General features: G+C 54.2%; 11 protein-coding genes across 11 annotated transcripts in view; 6 read left to right on the top strand and 5 right to left on the bottom strand.

The window, feature by feature from the left end:
* The window catches only part of CCM_08140 (hydroxyisourate hydrolase), a gene marked incomplete at both ends in the record, with an annotated part of 451 nt that extends 312 nt beyond the window's left edge, over positions 1 to 139 (top strand). Inside the window, one exon of the mRNA XM_006673279.1 lies at positions 11 to 139. Within this exon, the coding sequence (XP_006673342.1) occupies positions 11 to 139 (129 nt within the window). The remainder of the gene's footprint in view (positions 1 to 10) is intronic.
* Positions 140 to 483: 344 nt separating this feature from the next.
* Positions 484 to 1122, bottom strand: CCM_08139 (uncharacterized protein; the record flags this gene model as incomplete). The annotated part of the gene is made up of 1 exon (XM_006673278.1): positions 484 to 1122. One exon carries the CDS (start codon positions 1120 to 1122, stop codon positions 484 to 486), a length of 639 nt encoding a protein of 212 aa, XP_006673341.1.
* Positions 1123 to 4802: 3680 nt separating this feature from the next.
* Positions 4803 to 6732, top strand: CCM_08138 (LEM3/CDC50 family protein; the record flags this gene model as incomplete). Its single annotated transcript, XM_006673277.1, has 7 exons — positions 4803 to 4866; positions 4942 to 5036; positions 5083 to 5251; positions 5361 to 5377; positions 5491 to 5568; positions 5639 to 6401; positions 6455 to 6732. 7 exons carry the CDS (start codon positions 4803 to 4805, stop codon positions 6730 to 6732), a joined length of 1464 nt encoding a protein of 487 aa, XP_006673340.1.
* Positions 6733 to 7393: 661 nt separating this feature from the next.
* CCM_08137 (transcription elongation complex subunit) lies at positions 7394 to 10660 on the bottom strand (the record flags this gene model as incomplete). The annotated part of the gene is made up of 4 exons (XM_006673276.1): positions 7394 to 10105; positions 10155 to 10276; positions 10329 to 10413; positions 10481 to 10660. The coding sequence occupies 4 exons, from the start codon at positions 10658 to 10660 to the stop codon at positions 7394 to 7396; spliced, it is 3099 nt and encodes a 1032-aa protein (XP_006673339.1).
* Positions 10661 to 11469: 809 nt separating this feature from the next.
* CCM_08136 (4-carboxymuconolactone decarboxylase) lies at positions 11470 to 12348 on the top strand (the record flags this gene model as incomplete). The annotated part of the gene is made up of 4 exons (XM_006673275.1): positions 11470 to 11490; positions 11584 to 12117; positions 12174 to 12219; positions 12302 to 12348. 4 exons carry the CDS (start codon positions 11470 to 11472, stop codon positions 12346 to 12348), a joined length of 648 nt encoding a protein of 215 aa, XP_006673338.1.
* Positions 12349 to 12986: 638 nt separating this feature from the next.
* Positions 12987 to 13766, bottom strand: CCM_08135 (uncharacterized protein; the record flags this gene model as incomplete). The annotated part of the gene is made up of 1 exon (XM_006673274.1): positions 12987 to 13766. One exon carries the CDS (start codon positions 13764 to 13766, stop codon positions 12987 to 12989), a length of 780 nt encoding a protein of 259 aa, XP_006673337.1.
* Positions 13767 to 14926: 1160 nt separating this feature from the next.
* CCM_08134 (Protein kinase-like domain) lies at positions 14927 to 15718 on the top strand (the record flags this gene model as incomplete). The annotated part of the gene is made up of 1 exon (XM_006673273.1): positions 14927 to 15718. The coding sequence occupies one exon, from the start codon at positions 14927 to 14929 to the stop codon at positions 15716 to 15718; it is 792 nt and encodes a 263-aa protein (XP_006673336.1).
* A 357-nt stretch (positions 15719 to 16075) lies between these two features.
* Positions 16076 to 17035, bottom strand: CCM_08133 (gamma-cysteine synthetase regulatory subunit, putative; the record flags this gene model as incomplete). The annotated part of the gene is made up of 1 exon (XM_006673272.1): positions 16076 to 17035. The coding sequence occupies one exon, from the start codon at positions 17033 to 17035 to the stop codon at positions 16076 to 16078; it is 960 nt and encodes a 319-aa protein (XP_006673335.1).
* A 1348-nt stretch (positions 17036 to 18383) lies between these two features.
* CCM_08132 (AP-2 complex subunit sigma) lies at positions 18384 to 19518 on the top strand (the record flags this gene model as incomplete). Its single annotated transcript, XM_006673271.1, has 6 exons — positions 18384 to 18394; positions 18459 to 18492; positions 18547 to 18664; positions 18720 to 18994; positions 19148 to 19238; positions 19268 to 19518. 6 exons carry the CDS (start codon positions 18384 to 18386, stop codon positions 19516 to 19518), a joined length of 780 nt encoding a protein of 259 aa, XP_006673334.1.
* Positions 19519 to 20961: 1443 nt separating this feature from the next.
* CCM_08131 (mitogen-activated protein kinase MAF1) lies at positions 20962 to 22091 on the top strand (the record flags this gene model as incomplete). The annotated part of the gene is made up of 2 exons (XM_006673270.1): positions 20962 to 20967; positions 21051 to 22091. The coding sequence occupies 2 exons, from the start codon at positions 20962 to 20964 to the stop codon at positions 22089 to 22091; spliced, it is 1047 nt and encodes a 348-aa protein (XP_006673333.1).
* Positions 22092 to 23189: 1098 nt separating this feature from the next.
* On the bottom strand, positions 23190 to 27134 carry CCM_08130 (uncharacterized protein; the record flags this gene model as incomplete). Its single annotated transcript, XM_006673269.1, has 1 exon — positions 23190 to 27134. The coding sequence occupies one exon, from the start codon at positions 27132 to 27134 to the stop codon at positions 23190 to 23192; it is 3945 nt and encodes a 1314-aa protein (XP_006673332.1).

The following is a 27134-nucleotide window of genomic DNA, read 5'->3' as shown; positions in this document are numbered from 1 at the left end:
TGCCACCGAGGCGTACTTTGGCGAGGGCAAGACGTTTTTCCCCGAGGCCGTCGTCGTGTTCCGCGTCGAGGCGGGCCAGCACTACCACGTGCCGCTGCTGCTGAGCCCGTTTACGTTTACGACGTACCGCGGAAGCTAGGGGGGGGGAGAGATGGAGGATGAGCAACGGGGAGAGAAAAAACAATAGAAAAACGAGGCAGGTTCTTGAGAGAAGATGGCAAATTTGAAAAAGTTATAAATCATCTATGAAACAAGGAAGAAAAAAATGGCTTGGCATCGAAGTAGCCGCTGATGCGGGTAGACAAAGCAGCGCTGTTCTTTTTCGGCGTACGCTGTGAACCGCCTAGTGAAAAGAAGAAAGGGAGCCCAACTCCGGCGCTGATGAAACAAGGATGCAGTGAAGATATTAACAAAGTGAAGCATAAAGGTGCCGCAAAGCCGGCCAGGGGCTGACCATGGAATGGATGCTCTCGTCCGCGCCGGTTAGTGGTGTCGACGGAGCTTGCGAAAGAGGCCGCGCGACGACTTTGTCGAGACGTCATCCGGGGACGTCGGGGGCGTCTCGTCGTCGTCGCGCCTCGTCGTGGCGAAGCTGTCCCTGTTGTGCTTGGAGACGGTCGGGCTCGGGGGCGTCTCGACGATGGAGGGCTGGGAGCAGGGGCGCGGCTGGATGCTGCTGCTTCGGCTGCGGCTCTGGCGCCGCATGGTGCTACTGCTTCGGCTGCGGCTCTGGGGCAGCATGGTGCTGCTGCTGCCGGCGGCGGCGGCCGAAGGTGTGAGCGAGACGACGCTAGCGCTCGCCGGGACGATGCCGTGGCTGAGCGTCTTCTTGGGCTTCTTGGCGCGGTGCAGGAAGGACATGCCGCGACGCTTCATGACGAGGTCGGCGTGGATGTCGTCCTGGCCGATGCAAGCGTTGGGGGACAGGTCGGCGTCGGGGTGAGGCAGGGTCGTGTTGCGAACTGGTAGTTTGTTGATTAGCTGCTCGTCCTTTTTTTTTGATAAAAAGTATAGTCGGGTTTTCTGGCTATGGGATTGGGGCATCATACGTGCGGCAAACGGCTCTGGGAAGCCAGTGTCTCGTGGCTGGCGAGCCGTGCGGACAGAGCCGGAGGGAGGCATTGGCTGCGGAATGTAGTTGTTGGAATGAGAAATGCAATGGACAAATCAAGTTTCTCTGCGGCGCTCCCTTAGATGCAAAAGCACCTGTTGATTTTTATGTGAGCGCCCGTAGTGCGAGGCAAGTCGTGCGGTAATGGATGTGGTGGGCAGAAGGCCTGTGGTGGGTGAGCGATGGGGGCGCTCGCGGCGCACTAAATCTGCCCGTTTTGAGAAAGGATTCTTTTCGCAGAAAAATACCGCCGAGACAAAAGAAGGAGAGACGGGTGGCTTCGCCTTTTTATTTCGTAATATGAAATAAAACAAAAAGAGGCGCTCGGGCAGTCCGAACAAGAGTGGCAGGGCTGTGCTTGGTAAACGGAGGCACTCGTGCGCAGATTTGCCGCTTTGTGTAATACTTCCTTCGTAATAACTCGGATGTCGGCCAGAAAAGTAGGGGGTGTGGCTCTTTTTGTTTTTGTAAGTCCTTTTGGATCGACGTGGAACTGTTGGGACGCTTGGTTCGTCAAGCGAGATGACGACGCAGGCTGAGTCGAGTCTAGGCTGCCAGTTGTACGTTTAGGCCGACACTGATGGGATGATGTGTGTATATCAAGTTGTTGACCGAGGGAGTCGTAGGCAAAAGATGGGTAGAAAAAAGAAGAGGAGGATGAAGAGATGAAAAATGAAAAAATGAAAAAAGAGGAAAGAAAAAAGATGTCGCCGTTTGTTGAGAAAGGGGCCATCATCTTCCAATATCGTGCCGATTTCCCGGGGTCATGGCAAGACTGGTGGGGAAAACGTCATCGTCGCTGGCATCGGAGCCACGGCATCCATACAAAGGGGTCGAAGAGAGACTGCCTGGCACCAGACCCACGATCATCCTGGCGCTTACCAGTATTCATCGTATGAGCATCTGCATGAAACTAGACCGACGGCCCATGGCGACAGGGAAAAATGGCCGCAATCTCGGGGTCGCACCTAGTAGGTAGGTACGTAGGTAGGTATGGGGCGAGGCCCTTGTCGAGCTGGCATCAGACAACGCCGAGGCCACTGTCATTGTCAGGACTTGAGAAACGAGAAACGACTGTTCGAAAAACATGACCCGGAAGAATGGATATACCGATGGTGTAATTTGTCCACATTACAGATGGTTGCGGTCAATTCGCCGCCCTACAAGGCACAAGGCTACCAGTCCTGTACCGCCCGTCTCTACCCATGTATGTACCTGCCTTCATAAGCTACCTACTATACCAACCTACCTAGGTACCTTGCGCGAGCGGGAACATGTTAGGAGCCCTCTACAATGAGCCCCGAATATTACAACACCATTTTCTACAATATGTTTAAAATTAAAAATGGCGCCAATATGCCAAAAAAAACATGTTTAGATAAAAAATCCTGCTCAAGCCATCTCAGAAAACAGCCCTGCGCCCCTAGGCACCTACCTACTAGGCACCTTCTCTTTCTTCACCAACGGCAAGCTGCCACATGGTCCTTTTCCCTGCGCCCCAAGCCTCCGACGATCCTCGTCCATAGTTGGCAGGTATTATCATTTTCGCCTTGCACATTCACTGTCGCAGTCATCCTTCTGCTACTCGCAAGGTAACAGAAAACAGAAAGGCAGACACAATGTACTACCTAGGTATGTACATAGTAATCACGTACGGAGTCATTTGTAGTCGCTTGCCCCTGCCGAGTCGCCCATCACAGTCAATTCTCCGCCTACCGATCAGATCGACTGCGGGAAAATCTCTCCGCCATTATCCCTCACCCCATAAGCCAACAGCAGAAATCCGTACCTGTAGAGTTTCAACGCCCCGGACAGGAACTGCTACTGTGACAGTGTCAAGTGTTACGCACAACAAACCGGTGGCCTGCTGAAAGAACCTGCTCCAAGGCAACTGTCGAATACATTTCCCTATGGCCACAGTCACCTCAAATACTGCACAATGAACTCGGGTTGCACATCATGTTGTCAGTCATCATCCAGGATCGTGATTCGAACCTACTGCTTAGTATCTTGACTGCTCGACTGGTTACACCACTCGACATTCACCACCATATGTCTGCCCTTTGTCGGGTTGGCATTCGCTCATATAAATATCCTTGAGTCTACCGCCATGAGCTTCATCAAAAAACTTCACTTCCCTTCCTCAGAACCTTCTGGCCACGAGCTCCAACAAAAAAAACTTACAACAAGCTCTCTATCGTGGCACAACAGGCAACCCTCTTGTCAACACCTTCGATAAAAGGCCGACCAACACACCTCCCTACTACTCTACAAAGATTGAAAACCGCAACATCACCCGCCCGAAAATGTGCAGACTTTTCAAAACGATCCACCAGTACGCCCAGTGTCCGCCGCAATGCCAAGTCTATGATTATCAGACCGTCACCTTGGGTTGCCCAGTGTTCGCAAGTACGAGGCGGCCATGCCCCAGACCGACACCCGTGGACTTTGGCAAGAAGAAGCGCCATGGCAAGTGTCCCGATCATCGTGGTCCACGATGATATCAAAAGAGGCTGGTCGCTCGCATGCTTGCTGCAATGCCGGGACCGAGTCGGATATCGCCGAGGGTTGGATGACAAGGCGCAGGATTTGCTGGGCTAATGGGTCTATTGATTGTACTTCTCTTACCATGGCTCAAATTACGAGAGAAACATCCCAATACACGAGGGAATAGCCCAATACACGAGGGAATAGCCCAATACACGAGGGAATAGCCCAATACACGAGGGAATAGCTCAATACACGAGGGAATAGCCCAATACACACGAGAATAGCTCAATACACAAGAGAATAGCTCTAGCTGACCTATATGCAACTTCAGATGTGTTTATTGCTGTAGATTATATTGCAGTAAAAAGGTGGGCCTATTCACATCGAGATACGTTTTACTATTTCCGCCAGAGCTGCTGCTCCAAGTACAACACTTCCGTCACACGGGCGCTAGACTGTTTTGTTTAAACCAGCTGTCAAGCTGTTATTCATTATATTTGTGTGCTACTTGCCGCCATGTAACACTCGACAGGTCGTCGCTGACCCGAATCTTGGTAGTCTGGTCAAGTGGACGTTAATACTCCATGCGGGGGGGCGTTGGAACTCGGCTAGAATTTGCCGTGGCAAGCCAGTCAAGGACTTGAAACTGGAGACTTGATGATGCAGGTAGTTCATGCAGGTGCTGCGCCTCACTGCGGGCCGCCGGAGCGACAAATGGACAAAGGGTTTTGCGCTGGGCCACGTTGAGACTCGGCCTGTCGAGCATGCGGGAGGCAAACCGGGAAAGAAGACGGGCAAGAGATCAAAAGCAGATCTTGGACCTTGCGAGTAGAGTAGTGTGCCGCTCGCACCAGTGAAGGGACTGGTGGAAGCTATGGAGGCCCAAGGCAGCGAGGTGTTCACTACTGTGATATAAGATACCGGGAGGTTCCAAGTAGATACAAAACCAAGCTATAGATAACGGGTAACACGTTTCGCCGCCTATTCGGTTGTATGTCAGCGTAGACGGGAATTTATGCGATGGGGAGGCTATTGCGAGACAAATAGCTCAATATGTATCTGGGAGATGATAGGATACGAGGTAAATGCAGCCAGTCCAGTCTTTGTCGCAGGAACGTCGCCGCTCTACCATACTTTGCGATGGCAGCGCATCAAAGACAGTCAATCAAGGAAATGGTCATAATTCGGCGCGCTATCTTGCATGAAAGTCGAGAATTCTCATACCTTTGGTAAGGGGAAGATTTGGGCCTCGAAAGCACCGCGATGTAAGGTACTAGACTGCTTCAAAATCACGTGTTTTCGTACCACCTTTGATTCATGCACCGCCACCACCGCCACAGGCCGCTCACTCCTGCCGCCTCGCCTGCACAGCCCCTTGGAACACGAACTTGGTGACACGCCTCTAATCGCCAACCGCCATTCCATCCCATCCCAAGTGTTATCTGCATCTGGCTTCGGGAGTTTTCCATCAGCGCCTCTAGATTGACGACGCACATCTCTCCCCGACTCCAGCTCCCCCGCCCACCTCGTCGGATCTCCCGACCATGTCCGACACTCCCCGCGACGTTGGTCAAGACGACCACCGCGACTCCAACGACTCCAACCCCCCCTCAAACGGACCAGAGAAGAAGAAGAGTCGCCGCCCAGCAAGTCAGTCACCCTGCGCGCGTACCGCCTGGAGAAAGCAAACGAACGCCGTCACAGAACAAGGAAAGCTGACATTTTTTCGTCGACGGCAGATACCGCGTTCCGGCAACAGCGATTAAAAGCATGGCAGTACGTTGCACTCTTTGGCGCCAACCTGATTGCGCATCAGGCGCGCCGCCTACGTTGCCACGGCAGACGTCTCTCGCTAACATCAAATACCCAGGCCGATTCTGACACCAAAGACGGTTCTGCCGCTCTTCTTTGCTATTGGAATCATATTTGCGCCGATTGGCGGTCTCCTTCTCTACGCCAACTCTCTTGTACGGATGCGCCGGGACACGTTTTGCTGCGATGCGCTGACTTGGGCTAACCAAAAACTCCTTTGCACAGGTCCAAGAGATTAAAATCGACTACACAAAGTGCATCGCCGAGGCTAAAGACGCCTTTGGCGACATGCCCACCAAGTATCTCGACGTGACCTTCAAGAATGGCAGCATCAACGACGTGCACCCACAGTGGCGCAAGGAAACCGGCGTCGCCGTCAACCTCAGCACCTCCGTCACCGTTAGCACCGACATCTGTCGCCTGCGCTTCAGCATCCCGGCCGACATGAAGCCACCCGTGCTCTTCTACTACCACCTCACCAACTTTTACCAGAATCACCGCCGCTACGTTGACTCATTTGACGCTGCGCAGCTCAACGGCGCCGCGCGCTCCTACAGCGAAATTGACTCGTCCAAGTGCACTCCTCTCAAGGTCAACACCACCTCCAACAAGCCCATCTTCCCCTGTGGCCTCATTGCCAACTCGATGTTCAACGACACCTTTTCCAGCCCGACGCTCTTGAACCCGCCGGGGTCTAACACCCCCCGCCTGTACGACATGAACAACAGCACCAACATTGCGTGGGCCAGCGACAAGGACCTCTACTCGACAACGAAATACACCTACGAAGAGGCCGTGCCTCCGCCTAACTGGCTCGCGCGGTACCCCAACGGCTACACGGCCGAGGATCCCCCCCCCAACCTTAAGAACTGGGAGGCCTTTCAGGTCTGGATGCGCACCGCCGCCCTGCCCGACTTTAGCAAGCTCTACCAGCGCAACGACGCCGATCCCATGGAAAAGGGCACGTACGAGATTGCCATTCACGACTGTAAGATGTGACACGATAATACATGGACACTTCACCTGCTAACGCGGCAATAGACTTCAAGGTGAGCGAGTTTGGTGGCACCAAGTCTGTCCTCATCACCACCCGCACAGTCATGGGCGGCCGCAACCCCTTCCTCGGCATCGCCTACATCGTCGTCGGCGGTGTCTGCATCATCCTCGGCGGCATCTTCACCGTCACTCACCTCATCAAGCCCCGCAAACTCGGCGACCACACCTACCTCTCGTGGAACAACACCCCAACCGCCAAGTCAGGCGGCAGTGGCGGCACCGCCGTGGCCTCGGGCCGCGAGGTACGCCCCGGGGAAGCCTAGACCGTTGGAACACCTTGTACAGATGATCGATTCTCCTCATCAGCAGCTGGTAGGCGGCTGAAGGATTCCTCGCACACTTGTTTTCTGGTCATGTGCGACCATGTCAACGTCCATTGTTTCATCATCATCATTACTAGCATCGTTGTTTCATTTTTTTTTACGGAATATTAGCTTTCTTTCTTCTCTCCGAGACGGATGAAATGAAACGGATGGATGAAAATATGAGTTGGAAGAGAGGCACGCCTTTGAGAGGACTCGTGCTTTGTGTCGTTTTGTTTTTTCTTGGGTCGGGAGTTTGATAAATTATACTTGCGCGCGTCGTTTTTTTCCCCCCTGTTCGAGACTACCCATTCTTTGCTTAGATTATCAAACAAGTTGGTTACAATGTATGACTACTCTTGCGCCGCGCCCGAGGCTTAGATACTTGGGAGATGGTGTCATTTTCCTTTTAACCTACCAACTCCGTGGATTTCTTTTTTGTATTAACCCCAAGCCAAAATACAGCAACAAATTGCCATGGGAAGACGAAAAAAACTTGAGAAAAAAAAAAGACTCTTAAAAACACAAAAGAAAAGCCATAGAGTAGCCCACTTGCTCTTCCGCTTCCCAAGAAAAACAAAAAAAAAATCGCCCATAGTACAATATACGCCACACCCAGCTTTTACTTTCGGCGCTTCTTGCTGGTGACACGCTCCTCCTCCTCTAGGCCGCTCTCTCTGTCGCGTTTCTTGGCCTTCTTCTCGAGCTCATCCCAGTCTTCGCCTTCATCGTCACTGTCGAGCTCAGCATCGCCATCATCATCGTCGCTAGCATTGCTACCGTACTCGGAGTCGTCTTCACTCGATTCCGAAGCAGCTTCCAGATCGTCTTCTTCCACCTCAAAGGCCGACTCCTCCTCAGACTCTTCTTCACCCTCGTCGTCCGAGGCCGCCTGTAGGAAGGACCAGCCACCGTCGACGAAGAATTGGTGGGTGTCGGCCGTAACCGTCTTCATAATGGTCGGCCAGTTCAGGTTCAGGGGACCCTCACTGTAGGCAATGTCGGAGGAGTCAAGGAAGTCCTTGACTTGGTCGAGAAACTCGACGGGGATGGTGTTGATAGCGGTGACTGATCGGGAAAAGTCTTTGAAGACGAATACCATGTCAAAGTTCTTGAGGCCAAACTGCACACGTTCGAGATGCGCAATTTCAATATCCTCAATCGTAACTACCATGAAAGGCGGCTCTATCACCTGAATCAGGCAGTCGGTAGTAGGTTGAATAAAGACGTTGCTCTTGAACGGGACACCATGGAAACCAAGGTCTCTGATAGGCATGTCCACCTCGATACCCTCGTTGCGGCCAGCCTCGGCGATCTTTTGCGCAAAGCCTTGGAATAGTCTGTCGAGCTCGGCGCGACGGCGTCTCTCTTCTTGCTCGGCCTCGAACTCGTCCTCGTCACCGTAGCGATATTTGCGCTTTCTGTTACCAGTCTCATCGAATTGGATATCCGTCGCTTCACGGTAGAATTGAACATCCCTGGTCTTCTTCTTGTTGCCAACAATGATCGGGTCCTTCAGGTGAATGTGAATAATGACGATGAGTTCGTGCTGGCATGGTTGGAAAAACAGGTGCTTGACGTTGGAAAACAGAATATCCACGCGGTGCTGGGCGTTCAGCGGCGAGAGGTAGCGAATACCGTTCTGGTGTATTTCCACCTTGCCGGGTACACGCTTGCCCTCCATCGCTGGTCTGATATAGACGTTGTCCAAGACAGCGGGTCGACGATTTCTAATTTCTGTGAGCTTGTCCTGTTCCACGACATCCTCCATGTCCTTCTTCTCTTGCTCCTTTTTGACAGCATCCCTCTTCAAGTTGGAAATTTGAGTCGCAATCTCGCTGTATCTGTCGCCATCTGTAGAGCGGAATGTCAAGCTGCGCACAAAGTGGGCATTGGCATCCTCAAAAGGCTGGTCGTCTTTGCGGCCGACACCCTGTCCAGGAGACAGAAAGTTGACACGAAGGAATGAGAAGTCATTCTCATCGCTCTTGCTGGCGTTCTTTATGGTGTTGATGTGGAAAGGCACGGGCCGACCCATGATGGGTAGTACGACCGTGGCATTCTTGGTATCCACGATAATTTCCATGTTTTTAACGCGCAAAGGGAATTGATCGTCCCTTTTGTAAGACTCAAAGCGCTTGAACTTCTTCACCTCATCGCCGTTCTTGTCACTCTTGGCCTCCGAGAATCGGACAAGGCCCTCCTTTTGCTTCTTGGTGGCAAGATCCTTTTGGTGGGCACGACGCTTGGCCTCAGCATCGGTATCTACCTGATTTGAACGCTCCGAGCGGAGTCTTGTGCTGGTGATGTTCTTGGTAGCAACAGCACCAACGCGAGAGTCACGCTTCTCCTTCTTCGGCGTTGGCTGCTCCTCTTCATCGTCCTTGAAGAAGAAGGAGTTGGCGTCGGCAGTTGTGGGGGCTTCGGCAGTGAAGACAATGGGCTCGGCGCTTCTAACACGAACGGTGTCGTTGAGCACGAGCGAATAAGTCTTGGAGCTCTTGTCCTGGGGTTGCGGGTTGTCAATGTCCTGGAATCCAGTGTTGATGATCAGGGTCATGCCGTCTTTGAGAGCACGCTGGTTCTTGGCGTTAAGCACCAGGGTGGAGTCTCGATTCTCAAGGCCAACACCCCAGCCGACATTTTTGAGGAAGTGCTTCTCCATCTCAGGGCTCTTGCTCTTGATTATACTAAGAGCCTTGGCGTAAACATCCTTGGCGATCACACCGTCGCGCAGCTCTTGGATAACGGTGTTGTGGATCTGGCATAAGAGTTTGTAGTTATTTTCCTGGGACTTGTTCGGGTCGACAAGGTATGTGCGGGCAATCGAAGAGCAGTATGACTTGTATCGTAGGCCCATGGCGGCAACAATGATGCCAGGATGCAGATTGTCGTCGTTGGAGTCGGTAGCGAATCGCAGATCAAACTTGCCACCACTCTGAATGGCAGGGCCGAGGATCCAGTCAAGCTGCGTAGCATCGAGATCGGCTGGTAGCTTGGTATTGTTGGGTAGCTGCACAGTCTTCCAGAACTTGTCGTCATCGAGCTTTTTGTCGACCTTGTCGGCCAGCGCAGAGTGCTTGACCTTTTTCTCGGCGTCCAGGATGTTCGACATTTCGTCAAGGAAGTAGGGCGTCATGAGTGCAACACACGCTTTAGAAGCAGTTCGCATGGCACGCAGCTCATTCTCATCTTTGACGGAAAAGGCGTAGGTGGAGAGGGCCACGGAGGCATCAATTTGTTCGACATCCTTGCAGCTTTCGGCAAGGACTTTTTTCCATTCGTCGATGAATGGTCCCTTGGACGTGTCGCGAGCGATCGTACCAACTTTGTTCTGTAACCCGGTTAGCTTTTGCTTTAGTAACAGCAGTGTCCTCCCTTACTCCAGCTTCATTAATTTTGTCGGTAATCGTCTTCCATAGCTTGGTATTTGCATCAGCGTCTTTGCCCTTGGAGAGGACCTCAATCGGAAATCGGCCGCCTTTGAGCTGCTCGAGATGCTTGGCTGCGTTGCGTTAGCGGACGAGGCTGGAGCGCTGCTGCCTAGGCGAAAATACCTTTCTTGGGCGTAGTGAGAATGTAAAGAGTCTCGGTGGTGAAGAGCATCAGCGTCGTCGGAAACTCGTAGCCAAGAAGCCAAAACTACCAGATTTGTTAGTCAAAAGTCGGTCGCGAAGCTTCAGATACCAAGGACGGAGGCGTTACGCACATGCATGGCGTTGTTCTTGTGGAACTCGGGAATCTCCTCGACCTTGCCCATGAGGACGACCAGCGACGTGGCGCCCTGGAAAAGGCCGCCATCCTTAGCTCGCAAGTCATTCTTCCATGATGTGACGAAGGAATTAATGCGCTCTTGAAAGAGCCTGCTGTCGATCTTGATCTCCGCCATCGTGAGGTCTGGTGATGAAGCGGAAAAGATGGAGGAGACCTGTAGGCGAGAGACAGCTAGAGTTAGGAAGCACCCAGTTTGCGACGCGAGAAAATGGCTGGCGCGTTAATGGCCGTCGCGGTCACGTGAACCGGCGACGCGTCCTGGCTGCACTTTCAATATCCAAGACTCGAGTTGCGATAAAGGAGCAAAGGGTGGAATAAGTCAAGAAGAGTTTGAATGGGAATCCTCTTTATTCATAATAATAATCTGTGCGCCTGTTGGATCAATTTATGGCTTGAACTCGAATGAGCGCGCAGAGCGTGGTGCGCCGATCTTAACAGCAGACGTGAATTCTACCTAACTACCTATCTTATCTGCACTATTCGTCGTGAGAGAGAAACTTGCTGTCATCTCGGAAAATTAGTTAGAAAATGAAAATTTGTCAAGCGAGTGCTCAGTGAATACGAATACAGGCGCTTGAAAGCGCTAAAGAGCGCTACTTGGTTCATTCAGGCAGCCACTCTAGTAAACACAGAGCAGCAAGAATATTGCAAGGATGAAAGATGTTAGTTAGTTAATTGGGCTGCGTATACTTTGTACTCGACTTCCTACGCAACCACAATTACCTCTGGTCACCCCGCCTAATTATCGCGTGCAAGTTCTCAGGCTGGGATCGACTTGTTCCACATCGGATAAAAGCCTAGCTCAAAGTTATATTTACAGTGCACGGAATTCCTCCACACTTGTCAATTGCGTCTGGCTGTACAAATTAGTGGCTCATCTCTTTTCCGCATTACTGCTGGAGCTGGGTGTAGTTGCCGGACCTAATGCCGAGCCGGAACCACTCCGTTAGCGGCGTCGGCCCGTTTCCGCCAACATCTCTGTTCCAAGTCCAAGTTCTCTGAAAACTATAACAGTCTTTGATCCTCACATGAAAATAGTTATACGCAGACCTCTCAGATAGACCTGAACAACAAATCACCGCCATCATGAAGATCCCCTACGTCTCCAACCCGCCCGAGACCACCACACCCGAAGATGCCGCCATTGTGGCCCGCATCCAGGCCCGCCGCGCCCCGCGCCCGCTCATCCCGCTGGACCTCGCCCTGCTGCACGCGCCGCCCGTCGCCGACGGCTGGAACTCGTTCCTCGGCGCCATCCGCACCAAGACGTCCCTGCCCGACGACCTGCGCGAGCTGGCCATCTGCCGCGTCGCCGTGTGCAACAAGGCCTGGTTCGAGTGGGCGCACCACGCGCCGCTGGCCGTGGCCGGGGGCGTGAGCGCCGCGGCGCTCGACGTTGTCAAGGCTGAGCCGCTGCCGGCGGCACGGCCGGCGGCGCTGCTCAACGAGAAGCAGTGGGCGGTGCTCAGGTACGCGGATGAGATGACGAGACTGGTCCAGGTTGGCGACGAAGTGTTTAAGCTGGTGAGGGCGCACTTCAATGACCGCGAGACAGTGGAAATAACCGCTACGGTACGCTTCAATTGTAGAAGGGAGTAATTGAATCGTGCTAAATTTGTGGTCAATAGGTCAGCGCATACAACTGCGTCAGCCGCTTCCTGGTGGCACTCGATGGTAAGTTGCTTGCTTCTAAGTGAATTTATTGAATATCACGTATACGACATCTAATATGCTTCGTGCTAATGCGGTACATCAGTCGGGGAGAAGAATGGAACTGGCCCCGGCGACATTGCAGCCCATTGAGAAATCGCATACCCGCATCCGAAAAGACACATCTAAAATCAAACGGGAGGCAGGTAGAGGGTGGAGGGGGGTAAGAGGCAAGGGAAATCAACAACTGAGATTTCAAGAACAGAAACCCCAGCCGTTAAACATGGGTTTAAAGGGGAGTGGAAATATTAAACAGGGTGAAGAAGAAAGCCAAGTCGGCATCAGCTTAGAAAGGCTTGAAGCGAAATGACAAGGGGTATCTTGTCTAAGTGAAGCGAATGATTAAAGCACGGTGAAGTTAAGTGTGAAGTGAAGTGAGGGCAGTGAAAGCAAAGTAAAGCAAAATAATGCAGAAAGCTCCATCCAAAATCCAGGCTCGCTCACCGAGAGAGCCTCCAAATCCTCCCAAATCCGCGGATCCTGTCTGAAATCAGGACCCTTCATGTTTCGGTTTATAAGTCGCCCTATGCCGTCATGATACGTTGTGTGGCCAAAGTGCCAACAAATATGCGAAATCAAGGTGCAAAAAGTGGTCTATAAAATCGCTTACCACATAGTGTCGTTGTACAGCAGTTTCGTTATGAATGAAGTATGTTTCGCAGAGATGATTTTGTCGAAGAATAAGGCCGTAGTGTTCATAAAGGCGTGGGAGTCGTGAAACATGACGAAAGCTACAAGGCCCTCTCGCGTGGTGAAAGGGACCTCTCCACGGACATGGACCGCTCAATGGAGGCATGACGCTGTTGCATGCGCGGCGAGAGCTGCAGCTCCTGAACAACACCGGCCCAGCCCTGCCGTCCCATCGAGGCCATGTTCTCCTGGTGGCCAATGGCCTGCATGGTGAGCCGGCGGACAGGCGGACGTCTGGGGGTGCTGTCAGTGAATGACTTGCGCAGCGCAGGCTTGCTCGGCGTCATCGTGGCGGGGGATTTTTCCAAATCCCGAGGGTGTTGAGGAAGCGGTGGCGGCGGCGGGGGTTGCCTGTCGGCGACCGAGGTGATGATGCCGAGGAAGACGACGAGGAAGCGCATGCGCAGCAGGTCGAGGCGGCGCACGCGGTCCTCGAGCTGGACGCGCTTGGCGGCCCAGAGGAGGCGGGTGCTGGTGCGCATGGCGCTGCTGGTGCCAGCGCCGGTGACGTTCTCAGCGGCGATGAGGAGGGCGTTGAGCTCCTCGCGCAGGTCGTCGCCCGTCTTTTGGATCTCGCGGAGGAGCTGACCGAGGCGGAGCTTGTCCTCGAGGCGCTGGACCTTGGCCATGTCCTTGTCGTAGCTCTCGTTCTCCTGGATGGAAAAGTCTACCGTGTCGATAAACGTGGCCATTTCGCGGGGGGCGGCGACGTAGGCGGCCCAGTAGGCGCTCGCGGTCTGGGTGAGGACGGCGACGGAGAGCAGAAGGGCGGTCAGGACGAGGATCAGAGCCCACTGGAGCCAGCCCGAGTCGTGGGCCATGATGAGCGACAGCGGCGGGCGCGAAAGGGGGACGAAGATGAGGTGATGACAGTGGCGGTGGTAGATGCGGCGGCAGAGTCGTGAGCGCGGTTGTGAGACAAGGACATGATATGGTGGGAGCCGTCTCTTTTCGGTCGCGTTCGTGGTCGTGGTGGCGGTGGTTAGGCAGCGGTGGTGATGTAAATGAAGGAGGAGGAGGAGTGGTTGTGGTGTGGCGAAGGAACGAAGGAAACCACAGTTGTGGCCAAACGTCGATTAGACGAAAAGGGAACCCACTTCCCGACTGGGCCGCTGCAGAGGTAAGAGATGTTCACTGCAGGATAATTTTAATGCACATGCAATGCTGGGATCCGCCAGCCAGGTCAAAGGAGAGACGGGAGCAGAATGGGATGGCTGGGCTGGGCCGTGGTGTGTTTTGGTAGGTTAGTGGGCGATGGTGGGCGGGCTTGTGAAGCTGAGCGGGCCAGCCCGCCCCTGCATAAAAAGTAGGTACCTAACTAATTTGTAGGTAGGTAAAAGAGGGTTTTGCTTGCTTGCTTCTGCTTGCTTCTACCTGCGCACTGTAAGTCACATTCACATGGCAGGGACGGATGATGACGATGCAGCTAGAGGTAGCTAGCCGCCGTCGCTGGTGCGGGTGCATACCTAAGCAAGTCATGATTCTTCAGCTGCATCCGAGGCGGTCGGCTTGGTGGCGTTGGTATGAATAGGTACTAGCAGTGAATCAAACGCACTTGTCACCATTCTCCACCGCTGCCTAGTACCTCTAACCTAGGGCTAGAATAGCGCTCAAGCCAAAGGCCGGCGCTGGAACCTATATGTCTTGCGAGAAATTTTTCAGATCTACCCCATGTTGGTACGATGAAGTTGGGCAATCAGGTAACCCGCTGAAAGTTGGTGTGGCTAGTGGTGCCCAGCCACTCACTGCTGGCTGGAAACGTCCGACTGCCCCTCCAAGGCTCACAGTCCAAAGGTTCAGACGTGGTGGGGTAAACTTTTCCACAGAGTTGCACATCCAACAACGACGACTCATTGAACAAACACTATTCCCTTCACAAACAAGCTCACCATCCACGACAGCATCAGACTAGCAAACTGCTCTGCAAAGCCACGCCGACAAATACTAGCCTCCTATTCAGCACCGCGCACATACCATCACCATGGCCGCCGCCGCGGATCCCCCACCCCCCACCGCAGACAGCTTCCCCCTCCCTCCCATCCTACAACAGCCTTCCTCGACGTGCCCCGAGCTCATCACTCAAGGCGCTGAGGGCCGCCTCTACAAGACGACGTACCTGCTACCGTCGATACCCTGTGCACTCAAGTACCGCCCGCCCAAGCCGTGGCGCCACCCCACGCTCGACGCGCGTCTGACCAAGCACCGCATCCTCTCCGAGGCGCGCATTCTCGCCAAGTGCCGCCGCGATGGCCTCCGCGTTCCCGCCATCTACGCCATAGACGAAGCTCGGGGCTGGCTAATGCTTGAGTGGATCCCCGGCCCGCCGGTGCGCGCCGCCATCAACGCCCGCCTCGGCGTCCGCACGGACAGCATCGAGCAGGACGAGCTGCTCAAGGGGCTGATGCGCCGCATCGGCGCCGCGGTGGGCAAACTGCACAAGATGGGCATCGTACACGGCGACTTAACGACGAGCAACTTGATGCTGGACCCGACGGGCAGCAGCAGTGGTGCGCATGGCGATGCCCTGGAGGACTTGCAGGGTGAGGTGGTGATTATCGACCTCGGGCTGGCGAGCGGCGCGGTGCAGGAGGAGGACCGGGCAGTCGACCTGTATGTGCTGGAAAGGGCGTTTGGGAGTACGCATCCTCGAGCCGAGTGTGTGTTTCCGGAGCTGCTTGAGGCGTACCGGGAGACACACAAGCAGGCGCCAGGAGTCTTGAAGAAGCTCGAGGAGGTGCGCATGCGTGGCCGGAAGCGAAGCATGCTAGGTTGATACTTAATCCACAAAGATGAAGAAAAAAACGAACATGCGGCGCATCAAGACTCCATATGTCATATTGCAATGAGACCTTGTCCAGTATCATGTCATGCATATGCCGAGGTTGAAAATGGTCATTTCGAATAAAATGAATGATGCAATTGGCATTTCCCATATACTTTGGAAAATCCAAATGATGCTCGCTATTGATAAATATCCAGAGAAGTAACCCTAACAATGCACCTAGCCCAGCAGTCTCGATCTATAACAAACTTCCTGATAAGCGCAATCTTGCAGCCGTAGCTTCTTTTTCCACCATACACCACTTCCACGTGTCATGCGCAAAAATGTAGAATACCACATACTACCACATTAGTTCACCAACTCCGCGCTAGCAAAGTAGCCCTTGTTCTCAATGACGCCGCGATCCCGCACAAACGCCACATACCGCACCACCCATTGCGGCACAATTTCGCCCTGCCAGCCGGGCTCCCCGGGGTGCTCCGGGTCAGCGAGGAGGCCAGCGCCCTGGGGCCCGTGGCCGAGCAGCTGCCGCAGGGTACCCGGGGGCAGGATGTCGGTGCAGTCGGCGTGCACGTTGAGCTCGATGCCGTGGGCGGCGGCGAGCTGCTTGAGCGGCGGCGGCACGTTGCAGCAGTCGCGGAGGTTGATCTGGTCGACGGCGGGGCGGACGGCGGTGCGGGCCATGAAGGCGGCGAGCTTCTCGCTGCCAAACTCGGCGACGCCGAGCTGGCGCACGCGGCCGGCGCGCTGCAGCGCCTCGAGCACGCCCCAGGTCGCCACCTCGTCGTCCAGGTTGCCCTGCTGCGCGTTGCGCTTGTCCGCCTCCCACTCGCACGTGCCCTCAAACGACATGCCGGGGAACGAGGCCACGAGCAGGTCAATGGTCGCGACGCCGAGCTCGCGCGTCACCAGCCGCAGCGCGTCCTCGACGTAGCGCGCGCGCTCGGCCGCCAGGCTCGCCGTGTCGTGCGCGCCCGCGCCCGCCGGCGGCAGGAAGAAGAGCTTGACGGTGATTTCGTACTGGCTCGCCTCGTCCTGCAGCCCCGCGCCGTCCCAGTGGATGCGCGGGATGAAGATGTGCTTGTCGGGGAAGGAGGAGGAGGAGGAGTCGCTGCCCGCCGTTTTTTCGGTCCAGACTTCGACCGCGGGAGGGATCGGGGCGGGGGCGTGGCCGTTGGTCTGCGGCGGAAAGGTCGCGTAGTCGAGTTTGGCGGCGACAAAGTTTTCGCGCAGCGAGTTGACGAGTTCGAGGTTGGACCGGCCGCCGGGCGACTTGGACTTGCGGATCACCGAAGGACCAGCGGACATGACATTGCTGTGACGGGTTGCATGTTAGAAGACGTCTGCTTTCGAAACGGCAATCAACAAGTCAAGCAGAAGGATCTCCGCAGAGTTGTTTTGCTTTTTCTTTCGTGGGGGCCGACGGGCGCAATGGCGCGCTCATGCCCCTCACTGTAGAATGGGAAAGGGAAAACGGAGCGGGATTTGGAACGTGCCTGGTAGAGAGAATCAGCTTCGTCATTTTGATTGGCGGGGTTGGCGGGCTCAGCTCGCCGCGCAGAATCTCTGACTGTAAACGATCCAAAAAAAAAAGGATGGGCGAGCACGGCAAGATATAATTGGGGGGAAGCAGAGAATCCGGGGATCGTTAAAAGGTCAAAGTCGGCGAGGCCATGGGAAAGGCGCAACCCGTTTTTCTTCCTATCGGCGGCGCGCCCGATGTTCCGGTGGGCGGCGGGCGGGCAAAGGAAAATTCGATGATGGCAGCACCCGGCGCCAGGAGCCGGAAGCAAAGTTGATTAGTAATGAGATGGCGTCTTCGTTCCGGACGCACAAGAGCGGGTTGGTGTTTGGATCATGGTGATGCGATATGCCGTGTAATTATTTCATAGATATGCAAAGGGGGGTTAATAGTGGGAGGTTCTGTTTATTCACTTCGTGGCTCTCTGTTGAGCAAAGTTGATGGGTCTCTTGGTTTTGTACCAGGTATCCATCCCGAGCGACGTTCTGGTGTCGCCTGTAGGCTGTAGGCCGGCCTCCTGCCCTCCGTCCTCCGCCTTGCATCTTGCATCAACCATTCTCGGCAGCGCTCACAGCGCTGAGTGTAGCCCGCTGTCTCACTGTAGGTTTCCCTTAGTACCTGGTAGGTCTATCTACCTCAGTAGGTGGCATAATGGTCAACTGCCGAACGAACTCCGCTCTGTCGTCGCATTATTATGTGTCATACGTACAGATGGCTTGCAGAATAGATAAAATACATGTGAGATAGTGTCTAATTCAATCAGCCTCTCTTGGCTTGCTGGCTGGCACACTCGAGGACGATGTCTTGACAGTCAAACAAGAGGTGCCTGTTACTACAGGTACCTGCCTAGAAGTCCCACTCTCCGCCGGCGCTCCAATCACCCCGCTGCCAGCTTCAGGAGCAATCAGCAACCAAATGCTTGGTGGGGTCACCACACTGGACAGCTCGCAGCAACAACGTCTCTGCGGAGCTCTCGTCACCAACCCTTCGAAATTGCCTGCCAAACAGGCTCAATCCCTCTCCATCTTCGACATCCGCCCACTGCATTCTGTTTCCTCCGCGTCCTTCTCCGCCACCCGTTGCATCTCGGCGTGTTTATTTCCACGCTTCCCGGGTGTTGTGCCGTTGCCCGCCATGGCGATTCGGTGCGTCACGTTCCTGCCTGACCGCACAAAAAGGAGCATGTGGCAAAGCTAACCCCCTTCTCAGGCATCTAATTCTGCTCTCCCGTCAGGGCAAGGTGGTACGTGGCATCCGTTGAAAGAGACGTTGACCTCAAAAAATCTAACTGGAACAGCGCCTTGCCAAGTGGTTCACCACTCTGTCACCAAAGGAAAAGGCCAAGATTGTCAAAGACGTCTCGCAGCTGGTGCTTCCTCGACGAACCCGCATGTGCAACTTTCTCGAATATAAAGGTGCAAACGAGCAATGGCACGTTAATAAATCTGTTGACTGACTCGATTCTATCAGATACCAAGATTGTTTACCGCCGTTATGCTTCGCTCTTCTTCATTGCCGGCTGTGATGCCGACGACAATGAGTTGATTACCCTCGAAATTATCCATCGATACGTCGAGCAGATGGACAAGTACTATGGCAACGTCTCGGAGCTCGATATCATCTTTTCGTTTACCAAGGCATACTACGTTCTTGACGAACTGCTGCTCGCGGGCGAGCTGCAAGAGAGCAGCAAAAAGAATGTGCTGCGCTGTATCGGGCAACAGGATTCGCTGGAAGACATGGAGGTACGTTCCGATATATATTCATAAATTTTTTTGACCCTTTGGATGCTCTTTTGAAATTTCTCGTCGCTGCTGCAATCCCCGCCATGCTCAGAATCGCAGCTGACTTGATCCTGTTCCATCCAGGTCGAGGACGAAGTGGCCCGACTGATGTAGTCGCCCAACAAAAACTGCCTGCCTCGAACAGGCTCAGCTCGAATTGTGTTTTTTTATCTTCTTTTACAAATCAGTTGTGGAGTTTGGGGGAGTGATTTGGCGTTGACACTATCGTTACAGGTCTCGGATTCGATAATGAGGGGTCTCGAGGATGCCGGGTTCGTATGAGAACCCTTGGCACTGTCACCGGTGTTTTGCATGGGACAAGGAGCACCAGAAACGTAAGAGAAATCGCCAGATTCAACAAAAAGTCTCAGGGCACTGAGCATCTCTTCGATGAGAAGAGAGGGCGCAAAGGGGACATGGGCACGCAGGCAATGAAAGGGTTGCTTTGGAAGCGTGACCCCGTTAGCCTTGTGTATAGATCTTGAGGAGTGGAAAACCATTCCGTTGATACAAGAAAGCTAGATTTCACCACGCGATGCCGCTGTCGAGATACTTTTTTTGGTCCTGTTGGTAGCTGTCTATTGACTACTGACGGGGGACAGTCAGGCATCGTATGGGAGAAGCGAAATGCGGCTACTCTGGAAAAGAGAGCGCAATCGCGCAACAAATGACAAGACAAATGCTCTCTTCGTGGACTGCTTCACCAGATCGCTGATGTACCAACTCTGATTGATTACTCTGACGACATGCCAGCGGGCAATGCTAACAGCATAGGGGACAACGACACAAGATGAGGCGACGAGGCACAACGGCAAACGGCAATGACAATACGAATGACGCGGCAACGACGCGTGGGGGCAGATTGGGACGCCATTCGCCATGGATGCCCATGGTGCAGCGAGAGTTTGGCATCAGTCCACATGGCAAGGCTCCTGGGATGTCGTTGGCGCGTTAAGATGGATGGGCTTTGCTATGGCCGGACTCGGACAGGAAGCGGGGAAAGGATGGCTTGCCTGAGTGATGGGTACAGTGGATGTGCGCTGGTGTTACAGTGATGCTTTGCAGCGCTGCACAGCGCTGTGACACCGGCACATGCGCTGAAAACTGGCTCCCAGTGCCTCACTTGGTCTTTGTCGGGCACCGGAGAGCTCTGCCGCCTTCGTGCTGAACGCCGCATCAGCCGCATCTCAGCACCTCCTGACGGTTTAGTATCTCAGCACATCACCACACCAAGGAAGTCGCCCCACTTGGCCTAAGCCGTCAAACCGTCAACCCTTCCTCACTCGCTCGCTCAATCGCCCCCCCCCCGTTGCTCGCCTCGCGAACGCTCTCTGCTTTCGCTTCAAAGCTTCTCGCCGCCCCGAGACGTTGATTTCATCTTCTCGTTTTTCCAGACTCTCTCTCTATACCACAACCTCCCGCCCTCTATTTCGACGCTTCATTTCCGGCCCGGCGCCACTCTCGGGCCTCTATCGCATCACACTACTGCAAAGCACCCCTGTCAGTTGGTGACGAGACAACAGCGGCCACTCACCACCCTGCGCTGGCCTTACCGATCCCGCGAGCCCGACCTGCATTATCCCCGCCGCAAGCGACTCTCCATCGCCCAACCGAGCATCGCCACATTCTTGCGATTGATCTTGATCAATTGTACGACATTTGTGATCGCATCTCCTCCGTTGCCCCGCCTGCGCGCGACGCCTACCTTCTTGACCTGCGCCCGCGCGACTTCCTCCGATCGGTCCCGCGACCGACTCTGCCACCGCCTCACCGCATCACGAACCCATTCTCGCTCTACTTGCCATACCGATATCTTGGCTGGTATTCAACTTTGGCAACCATTGCAATTATCCAAAGCCTGTCCCACACTATATTGCTTCCTTGTCCGTGTCCATCTCCCACCAGACGGCACCGGCAAGCGATACGCGATGAAGGTATGTTACATCCAGCAGCTTACGCCACCCATTCAACCAAGTCGTGCCCCTTTCCCTGCGCCATTCTAACGCCATAAATCTAGTATTTGCCCGTACAAGACTTCGAGGCCGTCACCGGCGCTCTCAACTTCAATACTCCAGACTGCAACGTCACCGGCGGCTGCGATCTCTATACCACAAAGTCCACCGGCTCCGACAAGAAGCTCTACAAGAACATTGACAAGGACCTCAGCTCCCAACATGAGGCCCTCGTCAAACTTGGTGCCAGCCTGTCACCCCCGGAGCGCGAACACATGCTGGCCTCATCACCATCCATGCAGCTCTTTTCCACCTCGAGTCCTTTCGGTCCCCTCTCAGAACTCTCTAGCCGCCGCACATTCGCATACATGATTGCCACATTAAACGCCTCGCACCCGCACTACGACTTTTCTCACGTTCTGCGCCCCGGCGACTTCAAGCGAGAGCGCAACCTGCGCCGCGTCATGGCCAACCTCGACTCGATATTGCAAAACGTCCGTCCATCATCCACCTTTGAGCCCACGTCACTCAACTCGTCATATGGAACCGATTCGTCCTCGTTTTGGGGCCCTCAATGCTGGGCCCTGATTGACAAGGAGATGCGCCTCAACGAGTGTACCATTTTCCGATACAACCCCGACACGGATCCCTTCGAGGAGGACGAGAGCGCCATCTGGGCCGCTCACTACTTCTTCTTCAGCCGAGCCCTGAAGCGCGTAGCCTATCTCTACGTCCGCGTCGTGCCCGTCATCTCCTCCCAGAGCCCCTCGTTGAGGCCTATGCGCATGGCGGGAGGGCACGGACACAAGCTTGGTGTCTTGGGAGCTGGCGACACCGGTGTAAGCCGTTCTGCAGGTGCTGAGAAGCGTGCGACGTACTGGCTGAGCGATCGCGATGCCGAGCTCGTAATACCACCAGAAAATGACGACGAGCTTGGTGATGATGGCCTGTACTGGAACCGAGGGGAAGACGGGGACATTGTCGCTTTCTCGGACGACGACTACGTGGAAGACGAAGAGGATGATGACTTTGATGACGTGGATATGCTGGATACGCCGAGAGAGAGATTTATGAGCGAAGATATTGCCGGTAGGATGGAAATTTGAGCGGCGACGAGGGAAGGCGCCGAGAATCGTCTTCAACAACCAACCAATTTCCTACTATTGGCATGAGACTGGCGTTGCGTGTTGTTCTTTTATGACCGGTACCTCTACGATTTACGTTGTTTTAGGTGAGGAATGCAGCATTGGCGCATGGATTCGAATTAGTAATTTGCTTCCCCTTTCCTTTTGTTTTTCCTTTGTCTTGCTTGTTATACGCTTGCTTTGCTCCTTCTTTGCTAAGTTGGTTGGCTCACCGCTGAGGAGATGATGTACAATTTTTCTCTTTGCAAATATTTGGCTTGACGAATACTCGCGGCATAGTGAGGTGTCGTTTTCTAGAGGGGAATGCCGAGGGAGAATTCGATGCTGGACTGCCTGTTGTTATTATTTTCCTCTTACAATTTCTAATGATGTTCTTTATCTTTTTTGTATGCTTGAGATCTGTTTTGAAATTTTTCTACGAGAACTCAAATGATAGTTGCAAATGATGATTTCAATCCAGTCAAGCCTTGTCCAGATGGTGCAATTTCTCCCAAGCCTGTCTCATCACAACGACCACGTCACTTGAGATCGCACATGTACCTGTAGGCACGGAGTTTCTTCGCATTTGTCAAGTCGAATTTGCCAAGTAGAACAAACGTTGCCGCAGGGCTCACTCAACGGAGGGAGAACAAGGCACATTACGTTGTTTATGAAGAAAAAAAAAAGAATTCAAATTGATGCTCCATCTATATCATACGTAGCAAATGTCGTATCCAAAAAGAGGAAAAGAACAAAAAAAGGAAGAGTAGTCCAAAATACGCGACAGACAAGAAAATACCAGGCACTATTAAGAAATAGTAATGAACGTAAGTACTATGGTATAAATCGAGAGTGGCTGCCTGATTGCCTCTCAGGATGAAAAGAGGGGGGATGAAGCAGAGTTGCAAGGAAAACAACCAACAAAAAGAAATCGCGAGGATATAATACGCTAGATGATCAAGTAAATGTGCTTTCCACTCCATCGTGGTGTGACATTCGACATCAAAAATATTCCCTTCCCTGTACACATATAAACAAAACAAGCAACCTCAGCTGGTAGGGTAGATGGCATGTCTGGATTTACGCCGCCGTCTTCTTGCGGCGACCAAACATCCTGCCCAAACCACCACTGCTGGGCTCTTCGGCGCGCAGGGGGGGCTGCTTCACGGCCGGCGTGTCGGGAGGCCCCGAGCTGCGCAGGAACGCGGCCAGGTCCGACGTCTCGCTCCGGTGCGTGCTCCCGGCCGGCTCGCGCGGCTCAAACTTCTTCATGGGCACGCGGCCAGCGGACGCCCCGCGGGACACAGACGAGATGCGCGGACGCCCCGTCGACTGCGTCTCCATGGCGCCATACTTGTCATAGCCAGGCGGCATGGTGATCTGGATGGGAATGTGGCCGCGATTGCTGGCACGGCTGCTGATAGAACGAGCGTCGACGGACCTAACCGACGCCGTGTCCTTGGCGGCATTGCCGCGCGTGAAGCGACCCATCAAACTAGGGGCACTGGACTTCTTCTTGGGCACATTGCGCACCGTGGCGGCTGGCTCTGCTGGTGGGTCGTAGTTGCGCAGAAACTCTGCGAGACTCTCTTCCCTCTTCGGCTTTGCAGGTGGTGCCGTCATCATCGGCATCACGTCCTCCTCCTCTTCCTCCTCCTCGTCGCTCAAGTCAATGGCATAAGGATCGCGAACGCGGCGAGTCTTTCGCTGCGGCATGGCCATGTCTTCCTCCCCAAACATGTTGGCAACCTTGCTGCTGCCACCTCTTCCCTTGAGAAGCCCCGAGTTCGAGTTCATCGAGGATTGCAAGGAGTTGTCTGTCACATTCGTGGAACCTTGGCTGTAGCGAAGGTCCGGCAGGTTTGCATCCACGGCCTTGCCACCAGGGACCCCGGCCAATTGATCCGAATCCATAGTTGTTCGAAAGGGGGCAACATGGCGTGGAATGCGGTGGTTGCTTGCTGCAATGGGCGGGCCTTGGCGGATGAAATCGATCAGATCCCGAGTATCATTCTTGTTGGGGGTGGCGGCATCACGGGGTTGGAAGCGACTCTTGTTGCTAATGGTCGAAGCCCGGCGCGCTGAGTCGGGTGCACGTGGTACCGGCCCAGAGAGTCCCAACTTTTCGTTTGATTTGAGCGCAGGCAGTTGCTTGCTGTCGGGAGACGGCCCAGTAGACTTGATAAATTGAGCAAAGTCGGAGGTTGTCTCGCTCGGTACCCGCGCATCTCTTGCCTGTGGTCCATCCATCCTCCCAGTAGTCACTGCAATACCTGCGGGGGCTCGAGGAACTGGGCCAGACGGCTTGCTCTCTACGATGGTCGAGTTGTCGATTGCTTGACCACGGAACGTAGACGGAGAGACGCTTACCGTTGGCGATGGCTGTGAAGTGATAGGCGAGCGTGCGTCTTCGCTTCTGCGGGGGAATTTTGTTACTACTGGGCTTTCAAGGGCAGCCTTGTCAGCGTGGCGCATGCTTTCTGGCGTGAGCGTGTATGTGATGGTTTGATTGCTCTGTATGAGCTCCTCGAAATTACGCGCAACACTTCCAGAGCGGCCTGTCGAAGAATTCTCCTCAGATGACCGTACCACCTTCATTCTTCCCGTGATAGAGGAGCCAGAAGAACCAGAGGTGTGAATCGCTCGCGGGGGGCCGACCGAGTGAAGCGCCGTAGAGCACTCTTCGTCTTCCTCTTCGGTGCGAACTCTCTCAAGAGAGCCCGGTGTCTTGCTATCCCTGAACCCATGTAAATGTCGAGGGCTGGGCGAGTGGCCTGGCGATCTGGCCTCAACAAGCATTGCTGGATTGGGCGACGGCTTGCCATCATATGATGTGTTGACAAGTCTAGGTGAAAGAGGTTCGCGAGAGCCGAGGGCATCTCTGGTAGCCTTCTCAACATCAAGCATCATTGGGAACTTGGCGTGTCTTTTGCCTCGGCCCATAACACTTCCGCGCGCGGGTATAGGAGTAGTGCTCTCGATGCTGTCTTTGCCGTGGGCGGTGTGATAGTCAGACTCCGCATCCGAGTCGGAAATGGCGCCTGCACTCCGGAGAGTTTGCTGGACCGGGCCTTGCACAGTCGGTAGGGGTACCGCTGGTACGGGTGGATCTGATGTGCTCCTATCGACTGGACCTAAGTCATGACTTGATTTCGCTGCCAGAGCAGCACCAGCTACGCCAGCTGCTGCTACTGTGCCAGTCAGAACAGCGACACTAGACAAACTTGTAGAACGAGGAGTGGTATCCAGAGATTCTTTGCGAGGGTATGATGTCGGGCTTTTCGGACTCTTCGGACTCTTCGGAGCTTGGACATCAATGATCCGAGCAGAGTGCATGCTTGAAGTACTCCGCTTGTGGCCTTTCTTTGCTGACTCGCCGGAAGATGAGGATGGGCTGCTATCGACGGAGACTCTTGACGAGGTTACGACCTCAGCCTTTGCAAAAGTTGCCACCTCGTCGGGTCCGTCAGAGTCCCAGGTCAGGTCGTCCGCGACAGAAGCCTTACCAGGCTTGTTGTTGACCTGACTTTTGGGTGTTGTCAGACCCAATCCTGTTGGTACGGAGCCTCTAGGCGGCTCTGAAAAGGGCTTCTCGTCATCGCTCAACTCAGAGACGAGGTCTTCATTTGGCTCAACATCACTGCCCTGTGATGTTTCCACATCCGTGGTGGGCTCCTGTGTGTTCTCAAGCACGCCGCGTTGTCCGTTGGTAGAGAAGAAGGGAAGTGGGGGGGAAAGTGGCATAGAGATAGATCGTTGACGGGGTTTGACAGAACCTTCTTCATGATTGCATTCGTGTCTAGCTCCCGCCAAGTCCAGCAGGCCAGGAAAGTTGTCATAAAAGCTCTTGGGCCGGGTGGGCACGAAGGTATCGTCTCCAGCCTCTGATTCCTCGTCGCTATAGCTAACAAGACCAGGAACTTCGATTTCATCGACATCACGAGGTCCCACAGGTAGCGGGATGTCAACTGGTAGAACATCTTCCACAATTGTTTCCTCAATGGACTCTTGCGCTCTAGTGACCTCGCTTTCCGTATCCATGGGTGACTTTGGAGAGACTAGGCCGCGGCTCACACTGCCATGCCGAGAGTGCCCAGATGAAAGATGCGAGAACGGCCTAGGGGCGGTGTCTCCAATGGGGCTTCGAAGTCGTTTCTTCCAGCCACGCCAGAGACGACCCAAGGTTCGGTCCAGAGCGACACGTTCCATATCAGCCTCTCCGACAATGATTTGATCCGCCATGTCACCGGGCTGCCTGCTGCCATCCTTGAGGCCTTTTTCAATATCAGAGCGCACTCGATGGTAGGCTGCTTGGCCCGCTACCGTTAGAGTAAGCTCGCCCATATACTCCATCACAGAAGTCATAAAGATTGCGACAGCGGGCGATATGACGTCGGAAATCTGCTCGTCAACACCGACCTCGAGATCTTCTTGCTTCATGTACGTGTCTTCGTCTTCCTCTTCCATATCACCGAGAGACGAGTAGACCATACAACGAAGTCGCGTCCGCTTCCAGACCAGCTCTACATCCCATCCGCGAGATTTGGAGCCCTGTGGTTGAACGTAGTCGTCCTCATCAGCCCCACCTAGGTACTCGCGTAGCTCCTCGTCGGCATTTGTGATGGTATCCCTCGCGAGATTGGGCTTGAGAATCTCTGTAACGGCTGGGCGGAGCGTGGCCAGGTTCGTGGATCTTGACACTTGTAGAAAATTGAAGAGAAGCTGGTCAAGGAAGCCATTGACTAGCTCCAGAGCGCCATCGGTAACATGGACAGGCGTATCCGAGGGTTCGATACCATTTTGGTCATACCAAGCATCAGCATGGCTGTCGTGATCGTTTGTGACTATTTGGGCAGCGGCAGAAGCAGCAATGAATGCAGGCTCGGGAGACACCGCAGCCGGGGGTGTGGTGAGGTTATGGACGTTGGAAGTAGATGGTCGATCGCTCGAAATGCTATGGGCGCTGGATCGAAGACTGTAGGACGTGAGACCAGAGGTTGGTCTAGGGCTGTGGTGACCGTCCAT

The sequence above is a fragment of the Cordyceps militaris genome (assembly GCF_000225605.1).
Source record: "Cordyceps militaris CM01 unplaced genomic scaffold CCM_S00006, whole genome shotgun sequence".
NCBI classification, from domain to species: domain Eukaryota; kingdom Fungi; phylum Ascomycota; class Sordariomycetes; order Hypocreales; family Cordycipitaceae; genus Cordyceps; species Cordyceps militaris.
This window is presented reverse-complemented; position numbering and strand designations above follow the sequence as displayed.